The sequence below is a fragment of the Microcaecilia unicolor genome, chromosome 4 (genome assembly GCF_901765095.1).
Source record: "Microcaecilia unicolor chromosome 4, aMicUni1.1, whole genome shotgun sequence".
NCBI lineage: Eukaryota > Metazoa > Chordata > Amphibia > Gymnophiona > Siphonopidae > Microcaecilia > Microcaecilia unicolor.
In genome coordinates this window covers 21,412,135-21,439,198 of record NC_044034.1, presented here as the reverse complement: position 1 = coordinate 21,439,198, position 27,064 = coordinate 21,412,135, and the positions used below count along the sequence as shown (strand labels likewise).

The following is a 27,064-nucleotide window of genomic DNA, read 5'->3' as shown; positions in this document are numbered from 1 at the left end:
AGAATAATGGGTTATATGCTATTGGGGTATTCTGGGTTAGGATGTATTGTTTCTTGGGAAACATTCTGTCCCAATAGTGAAGTGTTACCTCCACTGAGGAGCAAGTTCCCTCTCCCATACATCTAAATGGCCTAGGTAACCATATTAATGCGCTCAACGGTGTGTCACCCAGTGAGTGTTGTTCTATTTGTACCCATTGTCTATCTGGGTATTCTTGGTGCCATTCTAGTGCTGCCTTCCCCTGTGCCGCTCTATAGTACCAAGCGAGACTGGGTACCCCCAGCCCACCTCTTTTCCTATCCCTGTATAGCAGTGATCTCGCTAGTCTTGGACGCTTTCCTGCCCAGACGAACTGCACAAGTGTGTCTTGTAAGGATGCTATAAATCGTCTGGGCATCATCACAGGCAGCACCTGGAAAAGATATAGCAACCGAGGCAGAATATTCATTTTAAGAATAGCTATTCTCCCAAACCATGAAAATTGCATGTCTCCCCAGCGCTCTAAATCAGCCCTGATAATTTTGCCTAGCCCCTTATAATTTGCATTAAACAGCTCAGAGAATGTCCTAGTCAAATTCACCCCCAAGTATCTAAGTTGTTTATGAGCCCATCAAAAGGGAGAAGAGATCTTTAAAGAACCCACCACCTCCTCTGGAAGGGTTACATTTAGGGCTTCAGATTTAGCCATGTTGACTTTAAAGCCAGACACAGCAGAGTATTCATCTATCAATCGCTCTAAATGCGGGAATGTGGTCAGTGGGCGAGTAACAAACAGTAGGACATCATCCGCAAAAAGGGCCAGTTTATGGATTCTGTCTGCCACTCTAACTCCTGAGATATTGGGGTCCAGGCGCAACCGAGCCGCAAAGGGCTCCATCACCTTAGCCAACAACAAAGGTGAAAGAGGGCATCCCTGCCTAGTTCCTCTATAGAGCGTAAATAAGTCTGAATTGCTTCCGTTGACCCGGACACATGCCTTTGGGGAATCATAAAAAGCCTGAATTCATCTCCTAAACTGTAATCCAAACCCCATCGTCTCAAGGACTCTAAGCATGAAGGGCCAGTGAACCCGGTCAAAGGCTTTTTCTGCGTCCAGACTTAGAAGACATAACTGTTTCTGGGTTCTTTTTCCCAGGTACATAAGGTCTACCGCCCTCCTGATATTGTCCATTGCTTTCCGGTATGAGACAAAGCCCACCTGATCTGGATGGATGAGCACTGGTAGAACTGGTGCCACTCGATTGGCTAATACCTTAGCCAAGATTTTTACGTCAGCATTTAACACTGATATAGGTCTATAAGATCCACAGTCCATATGATCTTTTCCAGGCTTAGGTAGTACTGCTATCCAAGCCTCCTTCATGGACAGAGGCAAGGACCCGTCTTTTCCCACCTGATTAAACAAGTCAGCTAAGAGAGGGGCTAACTCGGGTGCGAACTGCTTATAGAACTCATTGGGCAATCCATCCAGACCAGGCGACTTGCTTGATGGTAAGCTTCTAATAGCCTCTTGAATTTCCTTAGGGGTAACCGGCTCATTTAACAGTCACTGCTGCTGGTGACTCAGGGAGGACAACTCGCTATCTCGTAAGTATTGATCTACTGATTCCATAGATGGATTGAGTTCCCTAGCGTATAAGGCCTGGTAGAATTCCCCAAATCTCCTACGTATGTCCTCAGATTTATCAAGATCTTTCCCAACCCTGTCCCTGATCTTTAACATAGTTTTGTCTACTTTTTGCCTACGCATCTTTATAGCTAAAAGACTCCCTGCTTTGTTGGCGAACTCGTAAGAGCCCAGCCTGCTCTTTGCATATAACATGCTAAGTTGCTCAGAATATATAGAGTCGAGCATTAATCTTTGATCACTTAGTTCTTTCAGGGTCTGTGAGGACCCACTTGCCTTATGCTGCGCTTCTAGTGAACGAATATTCTCCAAACAGCTTGCTACCTGTGCCTTACGGGCTTTTGCTTTCTTACTGGCCAGTTGCAAAAAATAGCCACGAGATACTGCCTTCATGGTATCCCAGATTGTGCTGAGTGAAGGCCCAGAATTCAAATTAAACTCAAAATATTCTTTCAACATTTTTTTATATCCCACCACAGCTGCCTCATCTTGCAGAATATTAACGTTTAATGCCCATCTTTTGTCCTTGCTCTCAGTCCTAATATTGGGTAAAGTTACCCATATCGGGGCATGATCAGACAGAGTCATACTGCCTATTCCTGCTTCCGGGCCTCTCTCCGCTAAGGCAACATCCACTAGGATATAATCTATGCGGGAATAGGAGTGGTGTACTGGGGAATAGAACGTATAATCTCGCACCCTCTGATTATGAACCCTCCACAGATCTACCGTGCCTAAAGATTGAGTTAAAGATCTCAGTGCTTGCGTGTCCCTCTGTCCCTCCGTTCTAGAGGCTCCAGAGCGATCTATGCCCGGGTTCATCACTGTATTAAAGTCCCCCCCTATAAGTAGGGAGCCCTGTGCAAAGGAGGCCAAGGAATTTTTAACTTTCTCAATAAAACCTGCTTGCCCTAAATTCGGGGCATAGATAGAGGCGATAGTGAGATCCACCTGGTCAATTTTAACATGCAGAAAAATATAGCGTCCTCCCGGGTCCCTCTTGATCTTAAGCACCTGCGCCCCAACTGTGGAGTGTATCAAAATCGCTACTCCCCCCCTTCTGGGCCCTGCTGCAGAGGCGAAATGTGCCACCGGGTAGTCCGAGCAGGAGAGAAGTCTTTCGTGCCTTTCTTGAAGAAGAGCCACATGTGGCCTAAGCTGTCCCAATTCTTTATAAAACTTCTGCCGTTTCTGAGGCATGTTAAGGCCTTTTACATTATAAGATAAGATCTTTAAACCTGTACCCGTCATTAAATGGGTTATCGTTCTTAAGTAGCTTCATCCCTCCAAGACCACTCTGTATAGTATCGTAGAGTGTATAATCTTAAATGCCAGCCATGTCCTTCCCTACCCCCTTCCTCCCTCCCTCCCCTAGCCACTCCCCCCCACTGAAATCCCTCCCCTATCCCGTCCTTTTTCACCAATTGAAAGACCACGTCCTCCAAGTGGGAGTCGAGGAAGTTCCCCACCCTTCACACAGTACCGAACCACACATCCACCCCCCCAACCCTACCTTATCAAATCAAACAACTAACTCTCCCGTCAGCGTTCCATCCTTCTGCTAGTCCCATTTAACAACCAGTTAACAATTAGCCCTCCACCATAACCAGTACATCCAACCATAAACATTGAAATTCTTTTTTTTTTTTTTTTTTACTATGAGCGGAACCCTCACCCGCATTCACAATATGCAGTTCAAAATAGGTACCTCTGCCAGGCCAGAGTAGTGTATTTTCCCTACACCATGTCCCTGGTGACCTGGTCTTATGGAGTCAGTCCAACCTACTCAGTCCATCTCAGCGCTTCTGAGTACCACGCTTTGTCGATTCTGGGATTCTTTGCCACCGTTGAAGCTTCGCTCGGGTGGTAGGCGCTACTGCCCCAGGTGGAGACTTAACAGAAACCAGTTCCGCAGCATATAGGGCCTCCCAAGCCTCCTGTAGAGTTTGCACCTTCTGTTTGTTACCCTTCAGGGTAAAAAGGAGAGCGAAGGGAAATCCCCATCTGTAAGGTATTTTATGTTTGTTCAAGGACTCCAGCACTGGTCTCATCTGTCTTCTTAATTGCAATGTATATTGCGATAAATCCTGGTAAACCTGAATGCGGGTCCCACCACAGTCCAGACGCTCAGTCGTTCTGGCGGCCGCCAGAATTTTTTCCTTAATTTCGTATTTGTGGAAACGCACGATTATATCGCGGGTCTGCTGTTCTTTACGCGCCCCCAGCGCTCTGTGGGCTCTATCCAGCTCACATCGCATTTCACCCGCTTCAGGACCGAGCAGAGTTGAGCACAAAGTTTGCACTATTTCAGCCACGTTCTCTGTGTCACCGCCTTCAGGTACACCACAGAAACAGAGGTTATTCCTCCGTATACTCTATATTCTACAAATGTATTACAGCAAAATAAAACAAGATTAACACACCACATTTAAAAGTCCAGTGAAGACAGTGCACATTATGCTGAAAGTGCACTGTTATCAGTATTCACACATGATACCTAAAAACTGTTCAGTAAAGGAAAAATGTGCCGAACACACACCGGTAAAAACTGAAGTGTCTTAAAACTTTATTTTCAAAATTCACAAGCAGTAATCCACAAAACAGTGAAAGGATAAACTAGGTGACCTTACACAGGCCATATTTCAGCTCAAAGCCTTCCTCAGGGGTTGCTGAAGACAGATCAAAATGCTTCACAGCATGCTTTCTTTCTAGTTTGGAGTTTTCCGATTCATTTGGTTCAAATTTATCCACAAGCTGTGAAGAATTTTGATCTATTTTCAATGACCCCTGAGGAAGGCTTCGAGCTGAAACACAGCCCATGTAGAGTGGAAAAAAGGATAAGATAATCAGGCGAAGAGCGACAGCTAAAAACAATCAAATGTTACTATTGGAGGCTGTCTGAAGTCATGAGACTGGCTACACAAAGCTGGATTTTCAAGGAATCCTAAGAGAATCAACAAACCATCTAAGCTAATTTCTCAAGAAAAATAAAGAGTTCTGGAATTCTTATACACCATTAGAATGGATTCACACAATTTTAATCTGTAATACATGCAATCAACTTCTTATTAAGGGATTTGCAACACTACTGATTTCTCATGAAGGAACTTGCCAGTAGCACTATGATAGATCATGATCTTCAAATAATTTAGTAAGGATCTCAAAAGACTCTCCTCTAGCGATCTACTTCTGAATCCTACCAACACCCATTCTGTTAGAATATCAATGAAATGCTTTGATGTTCCCATGCATACCCCCACCCTCCCACTCTGTCAGACAGTCAAAGTAATGCTTTGATGTTTCTCTCATATATACTATCTGCTACCTCATTTGCTTATTTTCGATCTGAGGAAGAAGGGCAACCTTCGAAAGCTAATCAAGAAATGTATTAAGTTATGTCCAATAAAAAAAGGTATCATCTTATTTTCTTTTCCATGTTTTATTTTGTTTGATTTCTATTGATAACCTTCTGAATCCATATAGCAAACAATTTCAGCATGCAATATCCAGAGTAAACTTACCAGTGTAGGCCATATTTTTAGGGTTTGCGTAGGGAGCCCCTGGTTGAACAGGGCTGTAAACGGGATTCATGGTGGAAGACAGAGAATTCTGGAAAAAAAGCAATAAAAAAAACATTTAGCACATTATTCTTTCCAAAAATAATTTTCTGTAATATTATTTATCAATTTGTGTCCACATATTTTTATTTACATCACAATAATTACTTTAATACAGTTATTCAGTGAATATCACATACAACACAAAAAGCACCATTTTAGGTAGAATGTAGAAGCAGAAACTGAAACATACAGGTTGGGGACATGTCGATTTCTGCTGGTATTTTAGAAACAGATCTGTAGACAGTGTGTCAACGTGACTGCGTGTTTTTTTTATCCTTAATGTAATATCTTCCCCGCAGCAGTTTTTGCCAGTTGGATAAGAGAAATTATCAGTGTTAAATTATATGAGCAGCATGTTTCAATTTCCTATTTAGAAAGCTATTTGAAAATGAGATCATCAGTGGCCTGGAGGACTGAGTTATTGGGCTATAGCAATGTAGGCATCTCCTCGGTTACTAGTCGACATCTGCAGTCAGCAATTGGGCCCTCAATGGCACCATATCTTGGGCACATGGCCGCAGTCGTGCCCCCTGGGAGCCCTTATGAAGCCAGGTGAAGGGGATTATTGGTAACCATACCCGAACGGGAAAGAGGAATGGTTGTGCTAAAAAAAAAAAAATCAGTATGTGAAGGTACTGTACTACCAAATCCTCTACATTCTCGAACTTAAAATGGAATCTCCCCAGTGGAAGTCTCCTTGTCTTCAGTCAGGGGGATGCCACCTCTTCAGCCACGTTCTCCATCGGTAATAGAAGCTGTACCCCCTCCAGGGGGCAGGAGGTAAAGCTTGTTCCCAATACATTTCTTAGACTGGACTCTAAAGTTTATAGATCAGAAAAAGATATTGTAATGCTTGTTTGAGGTCACGAAGTTTGAACTGACCTTGAATTTGGGTAATAAGATTAGAAATTCTAAGTGGATAATTTGCTATGCTTTTCTTTGAAGTAGTCTTATAAGAATCTTATCTCCTAAGTTTATAACGGCTCCTACTCCCCAATTATGGTGGTCTAATGTAAGTTATACATATTTTCTTGATGTAAAATTTCTTTAACATATTCTGTTTTTCTTATTCAAGTTATAATACTTGTGAATTTATGTAAAATGATAAATAAAAAATTAAAAAAATAAAGTTGTAATTTCAAATAGTGCTACTAGTACTGAGCAGTTGTACCTTTTACTGAACTGGTGCAGTTTTCAGTTAAAGACACAGCTGATTCAATTAATCCTTCCTCGAAGTCTCAAGTATCTTTGGAACTGATTGGCAAATGGTAACATGTACTAACGATTTTACACAGCAAGTTTTGCTACAAATTTCTTAATTACTGTGAAAAAAATAAAGTATTTTGATGGCAGACAATTTCCTTGAAAACTCACAGCAAAAGCTTGATCATTCAATTACCAGATTGCATTCAGCTACTGCATCGAATTTGAAGGAGAGTTTGAGGATTCATTATCTAATAGAATCTTTAGAAAATACTTTAAATTTACATTTCCTTAATTTCCCCCTCATCCATTATCTGTCTCCTCTAGAATTATTTCCAAATAACAAAACCTGAAGGCTAAACTATAAATAAAATTCCTCCTATACAATGTCTAAGTACTCTAAATTCATAGTGAAAGGTGCTCAGATTTTGTAGTGAGGACGAGATCTCATGAGAGTGAAGTTATCCACTCTAGCGCTTCTGAATTTTTGTTAATACCTCACTCCTGAAGACACAAAGGCGAAACATGGGACCATGTTGAGTAAGATTGACTTAATGGAGCATTTGGACTGAAGGATTCTGAAGAATTCAATAACTACATTCGAACCTTCGGACTTTGGATTTTTTTGGTTGAGTAATATAACATTTGGAATAAACATTTTTGGACATTTAGGGCCCTGTTTACGTGCGTTAACCATGTGCATTCCTACAATATCCTTATAGGCGCCTACACTGTTAACATTTTTAACGCACCTACAATTAGTGCATGTTCTAACGTGCCTTAGTAAACATGGCCCTTAGTGGTTTTAACACGGATTCACTTTCAGTTTCTACTGGGGGAACTACTCAGGATTTGCTGTTCATCTACAGTACAGAAGAAAAGAGGTAAGATAGGTGAAAACTTTACTTCTTGATAAGTTATTTTGTAATAATCGCAACTATTATCAAGGTGTGATGATCGATTTTGAGTAGTAGCCCCCCAGTGGCATGAATGAACATTTTCTGAACACCTTTCACTATTAAGTTAGAGTATTTAGACATTACATAGGAGGAATTTTTATTTATAGTTTAGCCCTTAGGTATTGTTATTTTGATTAAATTTTAGTAGAGGCTTATATTTATTGATTTGATACCCAAGGTTTATTTATTTAACTCTAGAATTATTTAAGATGTACCTCAGAGATTTTAAAATATTCTGAAGGTGACTATTTCTCTTGCTAATATATATATTGCCTTCCTAGAGGAGTCAAAAGATTAGGGGAAGAGGGGAATCTAGATCAGCTGGCATCTCCTGATAGTCTTGGTATTTCACAATTTTTAGAATTACCTAAGAATGTTTTAAGAAAACATGTTACATTATTGGTGGTATTTCATACTGAGAATGATTTTAAAAAATTATGAAATTATACTTTGCTAATGAACAACCTGCTTTCTGTAGTCAACATTTGGAATTTGCTCACACCTTTTTCATTAGTAGCTCAAGGTGAGGTACATTCAGGTACACTGGATATCTCTCGGTCCCAGAAGGGCTCACAATCTAAGCTTGTACCTGAGGCAGTGGAGGGTTAAGTACTTTGTATGTTTTTAATGTTATTTGTACATTATTTTGTGAATGTTTTTTATTTTTAGGGAGGGTAGAAGTTTTAAAATAAATAAAAAACAAAATAAATTCAGATTGGTTAGTGCTAGAAAGGTGCATGAAACAAAAATTTCAGATCTATTTTACTTACAGTTAAGTTTGCTACAGCAAAAGCACAGATAATATTATATAACTACATAAAAAATCTTCACAATGCTAGAAACAGAGCAACCTGGCAATCTAGAGAGCAACTCAGCAATATCCAGTGAAAGAGTAATTGTATTTAAGACTAATTTCAGATAAGAATTGCATAAAAGCAGACACTTCAGATTCATGAGTAGTTCTGTTTATAAGTATAGAGGAGGGGGAAAATCTGCCTTTCATCAACTAAAATATCGGCAATGGTTATTTTGAAAAGTTTGCACCCCATGTAACGTTACAGCAACATAGGAAAGGGAAACTAAAGTACACTCACACAGGAGCAAGAACAAAAGCACAAGGAGTCTTCAGGAATAGGGGCGTCAACTCAAAATTTATTGGACGGTCTGTATTTCGGCAAAGCTGCCTGCGAGGAGGGTCTTGCAAAGGTCACAATATTCAAACTGTGTTTTTTGATGCTTATCAAGCCACAAGTTGTAATTCGCTGTTTGCTTGGCATCTTACAGTGTTCAGAGATTTGGCAATTTCGATTGTCTTTTGCACTCTTTGAATATTGTGACCTTTGCAAGACCCATGACTCAGGCAGCTTTTCTGAAACACGGACCGGAGTCTGGTCTGTGCAATAAATTTTGAGCTGATGTCCCTTGTGCTTCTGTTCTTACTTCATGTAATGTTATCAGACACTAATATGGAATGGCTAGGCATTGTATGTATGAGTTCTTTAAAAACTAAGAGGTCCTTTTACTAAGCTGCAATAGGTGCTACAATGCATTGAAAAAAAAAGTCTTCATGCAGGACACACTAAAGTGCCCCGCATTAGCTTTGGCAGGTGTACGCACTAATCATGGATTAATTTTATCTTTTTAATTTTCTTGAGGTCGTGTCAGGGGTAGAGAGTGGGCATTCCTGTACTAACCAGTTAGTGCATGTACATGATCGCATGCTAACTGGTTAGCACACACTTAACACAGGAGCCCTTATTGCCACTTAAATAAGTGATGGTAAGTGCTCACATGGTAATTTTTTTTAAATGGCTACGCCTTAGGGTGAAATGGGAAGCCCGGTGGAATTGATTAAGGTAAGTGTCTGAAGTTCTAATAACAACTGGTTTTGCTGAAGACAGACTGCTAGATACCATTATGAAAATGATGCTTTATTGAAATATTTTTTAGTATAACAAATTTTTATAAAAAATGAAAAAAAAAAAAAAGTCAACTTTACATAATAAAAAAATGATTTAATAATTATATATTTAGGGAGTTTATGGAGGAATTTGGCCGATTATGATAATGTCTGTTGAGACTACAATCATCCACAACAGATAGAAGTCCACGGACATCTTCTGAGATCTTCTCCTCCCTTTGAAGAATTTAAAACATATTTGTGGTTTTTTTGCTAAGCACTATATTCATTCTATCTTTCTGGAGTTAGTGTGCACTAATGGTAACATTAGTGCACGGCCACTAATAAAAAGAGAAAAAAATCTTTTTGCTGGCTGTGGTAAAAATAGCCTTAGCGCACAGGAAAGCCATGTGTAAGGGTGCACTGAGGTTGATTCTTACTGTAGTTTTGTAAAAGGACTCCTAAATTCATTTTTAAAAACCCCTGAGACCAAAATGATATGTTTACTGCCCGATTATGGATATGAATATTTTACAGATATAGATCTGAAACTTTGGAATCCTAGTCATGTAATTTATATTAGCTTACTCAAAAGTTCAGCAGTACTTGAATTCTCTCTCATCATTGTCCTATGTTAGATTTTATAGTGATTAAAAGTAATAAGGACTTGAATTATAAGCAGATAAGTCTATCGCTGTGCATCCCTGTAACTTCTATTGCTTTCTCTTCTCATGGTGCACCTACTGCTCAGTGCCTGAGGTTTTAAGTTTGAGTCTTTCTAAGGCAGCTGGAGGAGGATGAATTTCATGGGGCACATCATGTTGAGTACTTACCATGAAAATATTCTCCAGGGATACCTTTTTACTGTCATCTGCTGTCTGTGTGCCTTCTAAATCTGTACCATGGAAGCACATGGCATGTTTCTGTCACATTGGGAAATGTATTTAGGTGCAGTGTTACTCTATTAATATAATACACCAAAGGCCAGGCAATGAAAAGGAATCTACATCACTAACAGATAAAGTGCCAGTCAACAGCCCTGACTCCAGCTGGGGCCTCTCAAGTAGTTGTACAACTAACTCTAACTTGGTTTCTTGGAAATAATTCAGTCTAACTCAACCCCTGTCGCTCAAAGAGATGCTTCAACCTTGAGCTTTGCAAAAAGATTCTGCCTTCTTTGCAACCTGTAAATGTAACAATCGCCCTCCATTTTATTCTGTAATACAAAATCTCTATGATCCAGGACACAAGAGAACCTTACAGAAGAGTTGTACATGTGGTTACTAAGCAACAGACTGCGCACCACGCAAAGCAGAAATCCCTTCCTCCGTGGTGCATGCTAAGCTTGTATATTTTATACTGCAGATTGGTTAAGTTACTCTCTGGTGCCCTGATCTTACTGAGCAAAAAGTGGCCTTGAAATGAAGAGGGAAATATATGAAAGGCATAGTACATTGTTACATTGATTAAAAAAAACAAAAAACAAAAAAAACGTAACAGCAGCACAATACCAAAATCACATTCATCCATGTATCCTCTCGGTTACCTGATCACCTTCACTCTTCTTCACCCCCCCCCCCCCCAGCCCAACATTAACCACTACTTCCAGGAATCTCCAGGCTATTGACCCTTCCACCTTATCCTCTAGTATTTCTTATCTCCTCCCCTCCATCATGTCCTCCGAGTCTGTCGACAAGGCTGTCTCCGCTTACAATGCCACTCTCTCCTCTGCTCTGGACACCCTCGCGCCATCCATCTCCCGCCCCACAAGGCGTACTAATCCCCAGCCCTGGTTGACCCCTTGCATCCGCTACCTTCGCCATGAGTGGGAAAGCGCGGGGTACAAATGTAACAAAAAAAATCATAGTGCATAAATTAAATGTTATATATTGAGTTCAAAAATGGGCCAAATCAGACCTGGGAATCCAGGGAAATAACCTCCCCCCTCCCTCAAAAAATATGGCTTACTGCATTTCTATAAGAGGAGGAGAATATACAATGAAAATAGCAGTTAAGGAATTCCTTCTTTCAAACTGTCTCACTCTCTGTATTTCCAAGATGGCTTTACACTCTGCAGATGCTACCTTGAAAATTTTTAAAAAAAGGATCTTAGGGTGCTCCATAAGCTATTGACCAAATTCTGTTGGGGGTGGACAGGAAACCGAAACCCCCGTTTAAAATGTTAGTAGGCCCCTGAAGAGCTGGGGGCTTGGGCTTACCTGATCTCAGAAAATATAATCAAGCTTCCATAGCGTCAGCAGCAGATGAATCCAGAAACTGGTGGGTTATATCCATCTACCAGCAGGTGGAGATAGAGAACACTGAAAGAAGACAGTGATCCTGGACATCCAGCCCCTTTCTAATCCTTTCAACCCCTCTGTTAGATCCCTAGAGGATTATCTTACACTCGTCTTGGACTCGCTTACCAGGCACAAATTGGTGTTAAACAAGGGCAAAATGCTCACAAAATGGTTTACTGGTGGGCTGTCTACACCATCTATCTCCTTGGATCTTTTTTGCAGGCACCTATGCCCTGTAGAATTATTTCAGTACCTCAGTGTCGTTTTTTTATTCTCGCCTCAATTTTGTCCCTCAAATTTCCAATGTCTGCAAAACCAGGTTTTTTGTTCTTCGACAGCTTCGTACAATCAGCTGCTACTATAGTCCTGATGTTTTTCATTCACTGATCCTCATATGACTGACCATTAGACTAGATTATTGCAATATCATTTATCGGGGATCCACTCAATCTAACATCAAGAAACTGCATTTTATTCAGAACACCACTATTCGCTTACTATGTCATTTTCAATACCGTGATCATGTTTCGCCTCTATTATAGAAATTCCGTTGGTTACCTATCAAACAATGTTTCCTCTTCAAACTTCTCACCCTTACATTCAAGGCCTTAAGACTTGGTCTTCCACACTCTTTTTTTCACTCACCATTCCATAGACACTGGCCTGTCTCCTCCATTCTCTTTATTGCAATTTGGTTCTCTCTGCACCCAGATTCACCCAGTTAGAATTCACCAGACATCACATTTTTATTTGCAGCCCTATCTTTTTGGAATTCAGTCTCTGGAAATCCGTACTGACTCCTCTTTTAAAAGCTTTAGAACCAAACTAAAGACCTGACTTTTTTTTTTTAACAGAGCTTTGGTCCCCCTTAGCTTAAATCTGATATGGTCTGCAGCCATTCTCCATAGCCCTCCCCTCCCTAGCTTTCTTCTCTTGCTACAATTGTTCGCTATTGATTGGTCTGAGTGCTCTATTGGCTGTGACAGGTATACTTTCCTGTCAATTATTGCAGTTCCTTTCTATTTTCTCTTGCATTTTTTGGATTAATGTACACCACCTAGATCTTCAAGTTAGCCATGGCAGTATAGCAAATCTTAAAAAAATAAAAATTGAGGTCTGGAAGGAATTTTTTCATCACTGTAGAATTAGTGACAATTATGGGTTTTTCTGTTATTTTATGATGTACTACAGAACTATTAAGCAATTGAAAGCAAGTGAACTAATGGACCATCTCTCTTCACTGACAGTGATGATTTGAAACAACTAAAGCAACAATATAGTACAGGGGTAGGCAACGCCGGTCCTCGAGAGCCGCAGGCAGGTCAGGTTTTCAAGATATCCACAATAAATATGCAGGAGATAGATTTGCAAGCACTGCCTCCATGGTATGCAAATCTATCTCATGCATATTCATTGTGGATATCCTGAAAACCTGACCTGCCTGCGGCTCTCGAGGACCACAGTTGCCTACCCCCTGGCCTACACTACATGCAAATTTCTCATATGAATATTCATTGCAGATATCCTGAAAAGTTGACTGGCTGGCGTGCCCCTAGAACCAGGTTTGGGGAGCACTGGGTTAAGGAATATATGACTTATAAGCATTATATTGGTTTTCCCATATGCCAAGTTTCATCCCACTTCATCTTAAGTAGAGGAGTGTGGTAGCCATGTTAGTCCACTCTTAAGGTTATCAATAGATCTGGAGTTCCTAGCCCATTATAAACCATAAAGCTGTATGTCTCTGTTGATCACCCACCCCTATCCACACCCATCCTGTTAGAATATAAATGATATGCTTTGATGTCCCCATGCATACCTCCTACCACCCCCATCCTCCCACCCTGTCAGACTGTCATAGTAATGCTTGAATGTTTTCACTTATATACACTGTCAGCTAGCACATTTGCTTATTTCCGATCTGACGAAGAAGGGCAACCTTCGAAAGCTAATCAAGAAATGTATTAAGTTATGTCCAATAAAAAAGGTATCATCTTATTTTCTTTTCCATGTTTTATTTTGTTTGATTTCTATTGATATCCCACTTCATTAAATTTTGCCCCCATACAGATCTCTCTCAAACTCTTTTGTATAATTCTTTCCAACTTCCATTGGCTTGGAAAGAATAAAAAGGTCAAACTGAGCCAGTCGAAAATCTATTTTAATTTTCATTGCACGCAATGACTTACATCTTCAGTATCAAATGCATCCCTAATAGGACTGCTAAAAACTGGGAGGGTATAAAAGCAAATGGATGCAAACACTATTTTTAATATAATTTCTCTCCACACCTGCTGCTTGCCACTGTCAGACACTGGACTAAATGGCGCATTAATCCGACCCATTTTGTACATTTTTACATTGGTTACCAGACAGCAGCACACACACCTAACAAATCAACTTTCATCCTTAACTCGCAACCTTCCTGTAGTTGCTGATGCTGTATGAGGTAAAATCTTGGTCAAGTCCCTGGTGGCCCACCTATTCCACTGCCTATGGGTTAAAGCAAGCACAAGTTACTACTACTACTACTACTATTTAGCATTTCTATAGCGCTACAAGGCATACGCTGCGCTGCACAAACATAGAAGAAAGACAGTCCCTGCTCAAAGAGCTTACAATCTAATAGACAAAAAATAAATAAAGTAAGCAAATCAAATCAATTAATGTGAACGGGAAGGAAGAGAGGAGGGTAGGTGGAGGCGAGTGGTTACGAGTCAAAAGCAATGTTAAAGAGGTGGGCTTTCAGTCTAGATTTAAAGGTGGCCAAGGATGGGGCAAGACGTAGGGGCTCAGGAAGTTTATTCCAGGCGTATGGTGCAGCGAGACAGAAGGCGCGAAGTCTGGAGTTGGCAGTAGTGGAGAAGGGAACAGATAAGAAGGATTTATCCATGGAACGGAGTGCACGGGAAGGGGTGTAGGGAAGGACGAGTGTGGAGAGATACTGGGGAGCAGCAGAGTGAATACATTTATAGGTTAGTAGAAGAAGTTTGAACAGGATGCGAAAATGGATAGGGAGCCAGTGAAGGGTCTTGAGGAGAGGGGTAGTATGAGTAAAGCAACCCTGGCAGAAGATGAGACGGGCAGCAGAGTTTTGAACCGACTGGAGAGGGGAGAGGTGACTAAGTGGGAGGCCAGCAAGAAGCAGATTGCAGTAGTCTAAACGAGAGGTGACAAGGGTGTGGATGAGGGTTTTGGTAGAGTGCTCGGAAAGAAAGGGGCGGATTTTACGGATGTTGTAAAGAAAGAAACGACAGGTCTTGGCGGTCTGCTGGATATGAGCAGAGAAGGAGAGAGAAGAGTCAAAGATGACCCCAAGGTTTCGAGCTGAGGAGACAGGGAGAATGAGAGAGCCATCAACAGAAATAGAAAACGGGGGGAGCGGGGAGGTGGGTTTGGGGGGGGAAAATGAGAAGCTCGGTTTTGGTCATATTTAATTTCAGGTGGCGTTGAGACATCCAGGCAGCAATGTCAGACAAGCACGCTGAAACTTTGGTTTGGATGCAAGGTGAGATATCAGGGGTAGAAAGGTAGATTTGGGAGTCATCAGCATAGAGATGGTAGGAAAAGCCATGGGATGAGATTAATGAACCAAGGGAAGAAGTGTAGATAGAAAAGAGGAGGGGACCAAGAACAGAACCCTGAGGTACGCCGACAGGCAGAGGGATAGAAGTAGAAGAGGATCCACCAGAGTGAACACTAAAGGTGCGGAGGGAGAGATAGGAAGAGAACCAGGAAAGGACAGAGCCCTGCAATCCAAGTGAGGACAGGGTAGTTCAAACAGAAGGTCTAAAATAACAGAAAGCCTTCTGTATGAAGGAAATATGTAATCATAACCTATAAATCTCTACCATATCGGAGATTTATACGGTATAATTACATATTTCCTTTGCTAATGTTACTGTTGGTTCACCACAATTTTGTTTCATTTCTGGTCTCCTCAAATCTTTACAGTTATAATCTTCAGTTAATTCTTCTGGAGCACATAATATGGTCTTTGGAGCAATTCTCAAAGATAAAAGTGAACAAAAAGCCTGGGTTAAGTGCACAGTATATTTAGGAGACATTCTTTTGGATGTATTTATAAAGATAACATTTGGAGCTCTAAGAACAAACTCAAATTCTCTTTGAATCTCTAAAGAATCCTATACACACTACATGAAAAATGATTTAGCATACAGGATAGCAAAACTTCTACTTTCTTCTGTGGTTTTAAGGATATCAAACTAACTCTCCACAGCCACAAAGCAAGTTCCCTTTTCTATCTCCTCAAGAATCATAATTTAGTAATATATATTCCTAGCACTGAACAATCTAAATGTCATGATTTAGAGAACACCTAACTTGTGCACATACTTTTCCTTTGAAAATAACATGATGGGGTTTTAATTTTAACTACATATATAGGCAGAACAAGCAGATAAATCAGGAAAACGTTCATTTTATCATTTGAGAAATGTATGTTAATTTTATACAAATAAAAATATGCACACCAAAAAGCAGAGGAATAGAGAATCTATGTAAAATAAAAAAGGCTCAGGAAAGCCCTATATAGAAATTTTAAAAACTTGTGACAAAAATGCATCAATATAAAATAATATACTTGCATGTGTACATCATAAATAATTATAAGCTCAACATGATTTGGGAAATTCCTGACTTGACTGTAATAACACTGATTCACATCAGCGACCAGCAACAAAAGGTACAGCAGGAGAAAAACATATAAACCTAGAGAAAAAAAAGAACACAAATAGGAGCAATGTTGCAATAAACAGGGAAACACCAGGTACTAATTTATTTTCAATTTAGTGATCAGAATGTGTCAGGTTTTTGAAATTTATATATGCTATCTTTATTTTTGCACAGTACAGTGGGAAGGCACCTCTTTTTATTTCTCTGGTGTTGAACTGCGTTCACAATTTGATTTCAGTTCAATTTTTATCTACATATTTCTATTGTTAGTTTGTAGTCATTTATTCTGTACTTGGTAAGGGTCTATCTATATTCTGAATGAGTGATGGAGGCCAGGTATACTGCTTGCATGGAGTTTCTATGTAGGGATCAGTACTGTAGTAATCCGATTTGTTCAGTTTTCCCAACAGCTGTATGAAATATTTATAGTGCTTCTTTTTTCTGGGTAGATTCCTTGTGGGAAGGTTCCTTGTGTGAGAATTGGTAGCTAGCGCTATTATGGATTGGTAGATTTGATTCATAGGTCCTCAACCATTTTTGTAGGGTTTTATATGTGTCTGGAATATCTGGTACCAGCGAGGGTTTATGCTGCTGATGTTTTTCTTTGCCTTTTTTTTGGTACGATGAGTTCTGTGGGAAAATGGCCCAGTTCTGTTCTGCATCCATTGTTGTGGGAGGGGTTTCTCTGGATACAACATATATATATTCAAAAAGAAAAGGCGAGAACCATACTACATTTTATAACAGCAAAATAAAACGTGTTAATTTAATGTTGGTGTTATAAATTGTGATTCTTCTTTTTTCTTTGTTTCTTGGTATGTGAATAACTAGCATTTTTTTTTTTTAAAGAACATTTACTTTATTACCATGTTGAGGTGTGAGGTGTTGGGGGTTAGGCCACAAAGCTCTTGGTATTTTTGCTAGTGTGGGAGGTATGGTGTTGGGGCCACCAAGCCCCTTGTTTTTGTCAGAGTGGGTGGTATGGTTTTGGGACCGCCAAGCCACTCTTGTTGTTTTTGTGGAGGTGTGATATTTGTGCTGATGCTGTTGAGCACATCTTGTTGCCTGGCAAATTTACAGAATCCCCTACTGTAAATGCCATTACAAACCACTGGAAATTATATATCAAGTTTATAAACTGCTATCCTGCCCATCAGCAATGCCAGCTGAGCGGCTTACAGATCATGGAAAGATAGAAAAGGAGAAAGAATTAAGGTGAAAACAGATAAGACACACAATGCTCTGTCTTCCAAAGGAAAGGTAATGGTTCAAAGAAAGTCCGTGCGAGTAGGATGTGGTAAAAACTATATAACCATCCCAACAATATGACTAAAAATGTTACAACAGAAATCAAAAGAGTTGGAACAAAGCCAAACACAATGAACTTCATCCTTTTATTCAAAAACTACAGGACTTGAATCTTAAAGATGAAACAGTATAAAAAGGTGGGTTTTTTTGTAATCTATACGTAAAAGCAGTGGTTCCCAAAACTGGTCCTGGAGGCTCCTCAGCCAGTCAGGTTTTCAAGATACCCACAATGAATATTCATGAGAGAGGTTTACATGGAGTGGAGGTAGTGAATGCAGATCTCTCTATTGAATATTCATTATAGGTATCCTGAAAACCTGACTGGCTGGGGTGCCTCTTGTACCAGGTTTGGGAACCACTGAGTAAAAGACTGGGTATATGTTCATAGCATCAGAAAGCAACGTTAAATACCAGTAATAAAAGTTCAGTATAAATCTCTCTGCCAGTTAATTCATTTTTAGAAAATACCTTTATTATTTGCTTACAAAACCTAATACCTTAACATATCATTCCTTCATACACACTCACTTACAAATGTACTCTCATACACATTTCACAATAAAACCTTAATAGAGCAAACCCACTAATACATGTTATATCCTAACTGTTCAAAATGCCCAGTATCCTGCTGAGGTTACTGGGCATTTTGAACAGTTAGGATATTACATGTATTAGTGGGTTTGCTCCATTAAGGTTTTATTGTGAAATGTGTATGAGAGTACATTTGTAAGTGAGTGTGCATGAGTGTGTATGAAGGAATGATATGTTAAGGTATTAGGTTTTGTAAGCAAATAAATAATAAAGGTATTTTCTAAAAATGAATTAACTGGCAGAGAGATTTCTACTGTTAGTATTGTTGGTTCAGTTAGCAAGTAGGGTATAGCCCAGTATTATAAGGTGGTTAATAATAAAAGTTCGAGATACTCCAATAATTTATTAGCTTGACTGAAATAAATTGATCTCTACAAACAGGTTTTCAGTGCAGTATTTTCATAGATTTTCCAACAGTTCAGCCTGCAAAGACTACTTATCATTTCTATAGTGTTACTAGACGTACACAGCCCCGTACAATGGATATGAAGTGACAGTTCCTGCTCGACAGAGCTTACAAACTAATTAGGACAAATAAGGAATAAGGAAATTAATAAAGAGCCCGAAAATTATACTATAAATTTAACTCAAAAGACAATGCCAGCCAGGAAACACTAATCAATCACATCTGAAGAAATATATTTAGTAAAACAGTGATGTTGCACAGGAGGCCCAAGTTTAGATCGGAGAATAACTACAGGCATGTCGGAGAAATGCTGTGCCTAGGGATCTCAGAGAGAATTACCAGATGTATGTAGTAACCCCTGCTGGTAAAAAAGAGTGGCAATGAACAGGTCAGTCATAACAGTAAGCTATCCTTCACATCTTCTGCCATCTGGGGCTTTTGGATCCCCCACTGTATGGAAATAGATTAAGGAAGAAAGGAAAATCAAATGTTTTCTTCCTTTTGCAACAGTTATCCTAACCAAATAGATATGCAATAATCTGGTACCTTATTTCACTCCAAACAAGTAATATCTACCTGGCCTTCCAAAGTTTCCCTTCTACAACTATATTCATTCAATCAATCTATATTGTAAGTCACATTGAACTCAACACTTTTTGGGACAATATCTATATATATAAAAGGCACCTCTAACGTTCCAATGAAGCCTCAAGCCAGAAACTTGAGGCACCCGAGATATCCGGTTTGGCCTGCAGTCAGTGTAGCTCCGCCCTCGCGTCAAAATGTGTTGACGCAGAGGGCGGGACGGGCCTGCAGTCAGTGTAACTCCGCCCTCGCGTCAAAACGCGATAACGTAGAGGGCGGGGAACGCACGAGTTCCACAGATTCAGTGACAGCAGCAGGGAGTCCTGTCCCACACATCAGTGGCAGCAGCGGGGACAGCGCTGCGAACTTTAATCACAAACTCGCAACCAAGTGACTGAGGGACGGAGGGAGGGAGAGGAGGATGTGAAACTCGGAAGGGAGGGGGGGGGGTCTGGAACTCGGAAGGGAGGGAGGGAGGATGGTGGCTGGGAAATTACCTTGCTAGCGCCCGTTTCATTTTTTTCCGAAACGGGCATTTCTTACTAGTGGGATATAAATGTCACAAATAAATAACTGAATGAATGAACCATATCTGAAAACCACAAACAACGAAGTTCAAATTGTTCAGTGGAATAGTAGCAAATTTAATGTACCATATATTTATTTGAAAGAAACATTTCTGCACCCAGCTGAGCCCCGCCCCCCTCCAAAAATCAAAAGAATTGTAAAAATTCTATAGGAAACAAAGATCAGTTTACTTATTGATAAATGTTTCTTGTAATCAATTCAAGTCATAGTTTGATTCACTTTTCCTTGTTTTGAATTCTTTTGATTTACTTTGACTCCCTTCTATAGAGCTGGATCGTCAAAAGTTTGGAAATTATTGGCATCAGTGAAAATATTTGAGGATTTCTGGAAACAATGAAATTATGGAAGGCAAAGCCAATGCATAATGGGAATGAATTAGGCAAGGTCAGAATAAAAAAAAGTGAATCATTTAAGGCAATTAATTATCACTAAGGTTCCCATTGATAAGGCTTTTAAATAAGGCAAAGCCTGGCTACCAATTGCCAAAACAAGGTTAAAAAAAACCAAAACTCTCACTTTTCTTTTACATGGATGACCTGAATTTAGATGCTAAATCAAAACCCAAAATAGAATCATTAATAATACTGTTCATATATTTAAAGATGATGTATTGTAATTTGGACTTAATAAATATGTAGTTGCTGAAAAAACAAAGGGGAAAAAAATCACTAAAATATAAGATTGCAACAACCAAAGGTTTAGCACCTGAGGAAGCTTATAAGTATTTGGGTATCCTGGAAGCATCATATTTTGGACAATCTAATGAAAAAAACATAAGAAATGTTGCAAGTGATTAAGGAAAATCCTGAAGTTATTGCTAGCTCTCAGAAAATGGGTCTGTTCTCTTGAGGCCTGAGTAACAGACGTAGAAGAGCTCAGAGAGACCATAAAACAAAACGTCCAAATCACAAAACCTTGTTCAAAACAGTATTTTTTGGGGGAAAAAAAAAGATAGAAGTTTTTCTTTTTTTGAAAATGACCTTCTTTCCTATTCACATTTTGGACGCTTTTTGTAAAACGTCATATCAAAAATGCCCTTCTATATCTAATTGTAATGCTAGCACAAGATAAAAATGTTGTTATATGGGCATGAAGCAAACAAAGTTTTTAAAATGCATGAATAAATCAAATGAAGCTGCTATTTAATTCACAAACCCATCATTCACATTAGTCTCCTTTTGGAAGATTTCACAGAGAGAGAGCAGAGGATTAAAATTACTTTCAAGTCTATCTTGCTAACAAGATAACTATCAGTATTTCTTTGAAGGTAATCCTAGTCCGAAGAGAAGAGCTTGAATTTGTTTCATACAATGCCTTAGTTTCACGTTATGGGGTAGTCTAGTGGTACTCAGTGCTAAAAGTTTTTGTTTCGTTTTATAAATTACTCTGATTTTTTTTTTAACATTATGCAAGGGCAATATTAATAAGCTATTTCAAAACTTTCATTCATTCTGCTGTCGCAGCTCAGAACCTATCCACAAAATCTTCCTGCTTACATGCTGTGAAATGTTGAAAATAATTAAACAGTAAGAATGGCTCTACTATAGAACTATTGAAAATGAGTGGCAGGCTAAGGCACTACACAAACACATAATGAAAGGAACAGTGTTGTTTAATACCTATGTGACAAAGTTTTATCAAATTTGCAATCTGAGTACTCACTGCACAGATTCAACTAATTCATACATTTAAGAACTTTCTAATTTAAACAGTTTGCATTTTTTAAAATTCTTACTGAATTTGCCTTCATTTCTTCACCAGTACATCAAATTTCATTGCTTTCATAAAAAAAAAAAAAAAAAAAAGTCACTTTGTACAACCCTTTACTCTTCATTAGACACAGAATATGACAGGTCATAGACTAAGAATGAACAGTGAACTTCTTCACAACTTAAGGATTGGAATTTGACATTATTGTCATTTAAGGATGAATACTTAGAAGCGGATTGTACCTTGCTTGTGAACAGAAACAGCCATTTTTAGTTTCCAAATAAACGAGTCCCTTAAAAGTAAACAATACTCCAAATGAATAACGATATACAGAAAGTAAAGCAAAGTTGCTTATTCACAACAGGAGTTGTACATACGGTAGATAGCAGGAAAAATAAGAGACACAAGTGGATAACATCCAACAGCACTGAGACTAAGTAGCTTTCTTGGAGTTCAGAAATTATACGCTGAGCATGCGCACTGGTATGCCCATTCATTGCTCTCCCTGTACTTGTACCTCAATTATTAATTCTTCCTTAAATTCATATATCCTGCGCCCTATCTCTAATTCTAGGCAGTTCATAGCAAAACAAGCCTAATTATAAATACAGCAGGTCAATTATATATGTAGCTTAGAATTAACTTTTAGGAAGGTGGTTGGAATGTGTCCAATTTATTCTACTGTCTAAAAAAACTCCCATTATAGGTAAGTAACGTTGCTTTCTCCATCAACAAACAGAATCAAATCAGCCACACAAGAGGGGAAAGGGTGTCTCCTAGTTGTGGGCTGCTGTGAATCACATGAGATATTCTGTAGACAGAGCTGTTTTGAACATGATCCGTAACATTAGTAGTTCTGAGCAAGAACAATCCAACCATGTCTTTTTTCTTGCAGGAGTAAACAATTCTTCTAATTCTGTTTGACCCAAAACACTGTCTGTCTTAGAAGCATGGCCTGGAATAAAACTGTGTAGTCAAGACTATGTTATGCTTTGCAGATGTCTTCTACTGAAGTTTTTAAATGAGCTACTGAGGCTGCTACTGCCCTTATCTGGTGAGCCTTTACCCTATTTTAAAAGGCAGACTGCTGGCAGCAAAACTGAATACATTCCACCAACCAACTGGCTACTCTCCTCTGTCTGTACTAAGTGTCTTGTCCCTGTTGATTTGCAAACCTTCTCAATGCATTATATATCACAAATCAACTCCAGCTGACTGATGTGGAAAACCTTTTCTTGAGTAGCACTCTTTTGATTATGTTAGTAAAAATGTGCTCCCAATTCAATTTGAGTGCATCTGTTAGGATGCATTGATCTTCAAGCTGTTAAAAGTGGAGACCCTTCAATATGTTTGGGGGAAAGTGTACCAGCTGAGTGTGCTTATTAGCCACGTAGAAGTTCTAATTCTGAATGGAAGGGAAGAAAGGGAGGAACGGAACTATGGTTACTACTTCTTTAAGAGCCTCTACATTTCAAAAGACCATGGCCCCAATGTACAAAGACAGCCATAAAATACGGCTGCCACACTAAAATTTAGCAAATTGCTAACAGCCAGTGATGCACAAAGGGGATCGCATGCAAATGAGCTGCATGGATCCTCCTTTGTGCATTCTCGCTATCTACGAGTTCCAGCTGTCAAATCCATTTGACACCTCTGATGCACTAGACCTCCTCGACCCACTTTTATTTTTTTTTATTTACCCTGGTGGTCCAATGGACCCTGACCACCCCAATCTTTTTTTCCAGTGGATCATGACCTCCCCCCGCATCCCCACAAATCTTTTTTTTTTTCTTTTTTAATTTCCATGGTGGTCCAGTGGACAGAACCCCTTCTGGTGGTCCTGTGGACTGCAATCCCCCCTCCCACGACTCCAGAACCTTCTAAAAACATTTTCCCTGGTGGTCCAGTGGATCAAACTCTTTCCCCTTTGTGTGCACACATACCCCCCTCTCATACCTGACCCCCCACCCTGACTCTCCCTGTACAATGGCAACAAGGTGGAGGCAGAGGACAGGAGCAGCCCCACATCTCCCTTAAGCCTGAGGACCTCTGGCTGCAAGTGCAGTAGGCAGAGGTTCTGCTTCCAATGAGGTCAATACATGGAGGGAGTAGGGAGAAGTAGAGGACTATTAGATGCTGCCATTTGGATGCCTAAAATTCCAGCGCCCAAACAGCGGTGCCCAAAAGTCATGGGCGCCCAAATTTTGGCCCATGTGATGGTGCCAAAAGCTCATATACCCCTCTGAAGCAGTGAGATGACCTCCAAGCACTGCCTGATTCTTGTAGCTCCATCAGCTCTAGACTCAAGGATCTTTCAGCCTTCAGGCCTTTCTTCCTCTTGCTTGAACCTTCTTCTGTACAGATCTCTGAGTTTTGGAAACCACTGGGTCCAAGAGTTCTTTGCCCCAACCAGGGTCAAAATTTCAATTTCAGACTTCTTTTGCGAGGATGATTTTGTTTTCTACTTGTGCCCAAGCTCAACACTAGAAACTCTGAGCTTTTGGCTTTAGCTCCTTCAAGCCCTTGGCAACATCCTATTTCAACTACAGCTGCTCTTCATGTCAGGGAAAAAGCCCAAGCAGAAACCCCAAATCTATGTTCCTCAGGTAGCTCCATTTTCCTGTCATAGGTTGTTTTTCTGCCAATATGGCGGACAAAGCAACAGCCAGTTAAAAAAAAAAAAGGTTGTTACATAAAACATGAAGCTAATTGATTTAAAAAAATGTGTGGGCATAAAACAAAATAACTTTCATATCTGGTCTGATGAGCAGAAGGAAAGAAGCCGTGGTACTTGAGCAGGGGTGGCAACATGCAGGAAGAGCCACAAATGCCAGATGCTTTATGTTAAATCAGAGCTCTTAGAAGGCTCAGTGCCATCAAATGATGTCACCGCCCACTTGTATGACTGATTCACTTTGCTTTTTGTAGAACACTGAACGTATATCAATTAACATCTGTACTCCCATCATTCTCCACACATTTCTTTAAACAGCCCCCAGGAATAGCCAAGTTAATACTGTCTCTTCATGTTCAAGTGTACAGCGCTGCGTACGTCTAGTAGCGCTTTAGAAATGATAAGTAGTAGTAGTTAATAGGAAAATAGGAACAACAAAGTATAGGAAAATATAGTCCCCCCCTTAAGCACACCCCCTCACAGGGCCATGTTAACAAGCCCAGGCAACTCAGCCAGAAGTGCAGGGTTCAGCTAGAGGAAATAAAAGCCTAGGGCTGGGGAAAGACGGAGATCCATAGCAGGAAGAAGAAGACCTCCAGAGTAGAGAATGACACAGGGACAAAGTCTGTCCCCGTCCCATTCCCAAGGGCCCTTTCTCTGCCCCGTCCCATCTCCACAGGCCCTGTCCCCATCCCCATCGGCTCTCTTCATCTGCAGAAGCCTCAAACATTTTACATTTAAATCTTTTTATTAAAAAGTATAAAAAGGAACAATATGCTATGCAATTGTTTATAAATTACAAATAGAAAACAATAACAACAACGAGCAACTATAATAACCCCCTTCACCACCACCATCTACCCTTCCAACCCTAACACTAGATGACTTCTACTACTCAAAGGAGTCCTAATCCACCCTGTTAAAATATCCAGGATGTAGCAAAACTAGAAGAAATTCAGACAAGGTTGATAAAAATCATAAAGGGGATAGGAACACCTCCCTGATCAGGAAAGATTAAATAGTTTAGGGCTCTTCAGCTTGGAGAAAAGACAACTGAGAGGGCATATGATAGAAATTAATAAAGTCATGAGTTGGGTGGATAGGGAATGGTTGTTTTAACCTTTCAATCAAACAATGGAAAAACAAAGACTCTATGAAACTGATGACCCGCAGATTAAAAACAAATCCTAGATTTTTTTGGTTTATGCACTGCATATCAAATTTACCTCATTGAGTGCACGTCGGATAAACGTTTTCAGCAACAAAGTCATCAGCGTCTTGTTTTTCACCATGCTGTTTCTTGAATTTTATGCTGTTCCTATCCTTCCATCTTTCCAACCATCCAAAAGTGGCTTTGAATTCAGTTAGTCCAAGACTTTCAGCTAGCTGATTAGCTTTCTCCATAAGCAGTCGACCACTGACAGGAAACTTGTCTGAATTTCTTCTAGTTTTGCTACATCCTTTTGGAGATGGGGCTACCACAACTGCACATAAAACTTAAGGTATGGTTGCACCAGGGACCAATACAGAGGCACAATGATATCCTCAGTTTTATTCTCCATTTCTTTCCAAATAATCCCAGGTGCACCTCTTGTGATACCTATAACAACATACTGGGGTATGGGCTTTGATTGTAGAAAGTTATAACTAAAGGTAAAATTAGTCCTTATCTGATAATTTTCTTTCCATTAGTTCCAACAGATCAATCCAGAGACGAGTGGTTTATGCCCCTCTACCAGCAGGTGGAGATAGAGAGAACTCCAGAGCTCTGCCATAAAGGATACTATGCAGCAGCCTCACTTTCAGTATGTTCGATACCAAAGAAGTAAGGAGAATATAAATCCGTGAAGTACACTCCTGCCTCTGTATCAACCAGGGAGAGAGACAGCGACCCTTTCTGCAACGACCATTGCCTTCTTCCCATCCTATCCTTGGAGATAACCAAGGCCATCCATGCGGTACAGATTGAAGACAGAGCTGTGAGGAAGGGAATGATCCAGACAACATGTTCTAGACAAGTACAAGAAAGGGTGGGCCTCTGGATTGATCTGTTGGGACTAATGGAAAGAAAATTATCAGGTAAGGACTAATTTTACCTTCCACAGCGTCCCACAGATCAATCCAGAGATGAGTTGGATGTACCAAAGCAGTCCACAAGTGGGGTGGGACCGCAAAGCTAGATGCAGCCTTCAAAGGCATCGTCGACACCAGACACTGGAAAAAAAAGGCAAAACAAGGAATAAGACCGCGTGCAATCAGACCCCTCGAGGCTATGCAAGAAAGGCCTAAAGAACTAAGGGAAGCAGCACCACCCAGAGTACTAAGAAGACCTGTAAAGCAGGCAAAAAGGATACTTGAACCAACAAGGCCCTAGTACAAAGACATCTGACACCCGCAGAGAAAGAAAATGACGACCACTTGACCAACTGAGGAGCCTTGACAAAGAGAGCAGTCTGGCAACTAGAGGCAGAGCAGTCTGGCAACTAGAGGCAGAACAGCCATGCCAGGCATCAAGAAGCCCACTTCGGCAGCCAGAAATAACCCAAGGTTCGACAAACCCGAGAGCCGGCTATGGAGCTAAACCCAACCTACATGGGTAGCCCCTGTCGTACCCGCCATAGACCAGGAAAGACACAGTACCCCAGAGTCGAAACAATGATTGACCTGTATAAAACTGGAAAGGCTATGTGGATACAGAAGGGTGAAAACTAGAGTAAAGAATCATCTCACCCCACTTAAAAAGGAGCAAAGCTAGGCAGCAGAGCTGGTTCACAGCCCGACCACCAGGGAGAAGACCAATGCCCGACAATCTGAGAGAGAGCCAGGGGACCACTGGCGATGGACTCTAGCTCAGCTATCCATAGGGAAGTGAGGCTTGGTTTCCAGAGCAGGAGTAAG

General features: G+C 40.2%; 1 protein-coding gene across 1 annotated transcript in view; it reads right to left on the bottom strand.

The window, feature by feature from the left end:
* FAM168A (family with sequence similarity 168 member A) overlaps positions 1-5,232 on the bottom strand; it is a 133,582-nt gene extending 128,350 nt beyond the window's left edge. Inside the window, 1 exon segment of the mRNA XM_030200023.1 lies at positions 5,149-5,232. Within this exon segment, the coding sequence (XP_030055883.1) occupies positions 5,149-5,218 (70 nt within the window). The 5' untranslated portion in view covers positions 5,219-5,232.
* Between the last annotated feature and the right edge of the window lie 21,832 nt (positions 5,233-27,064).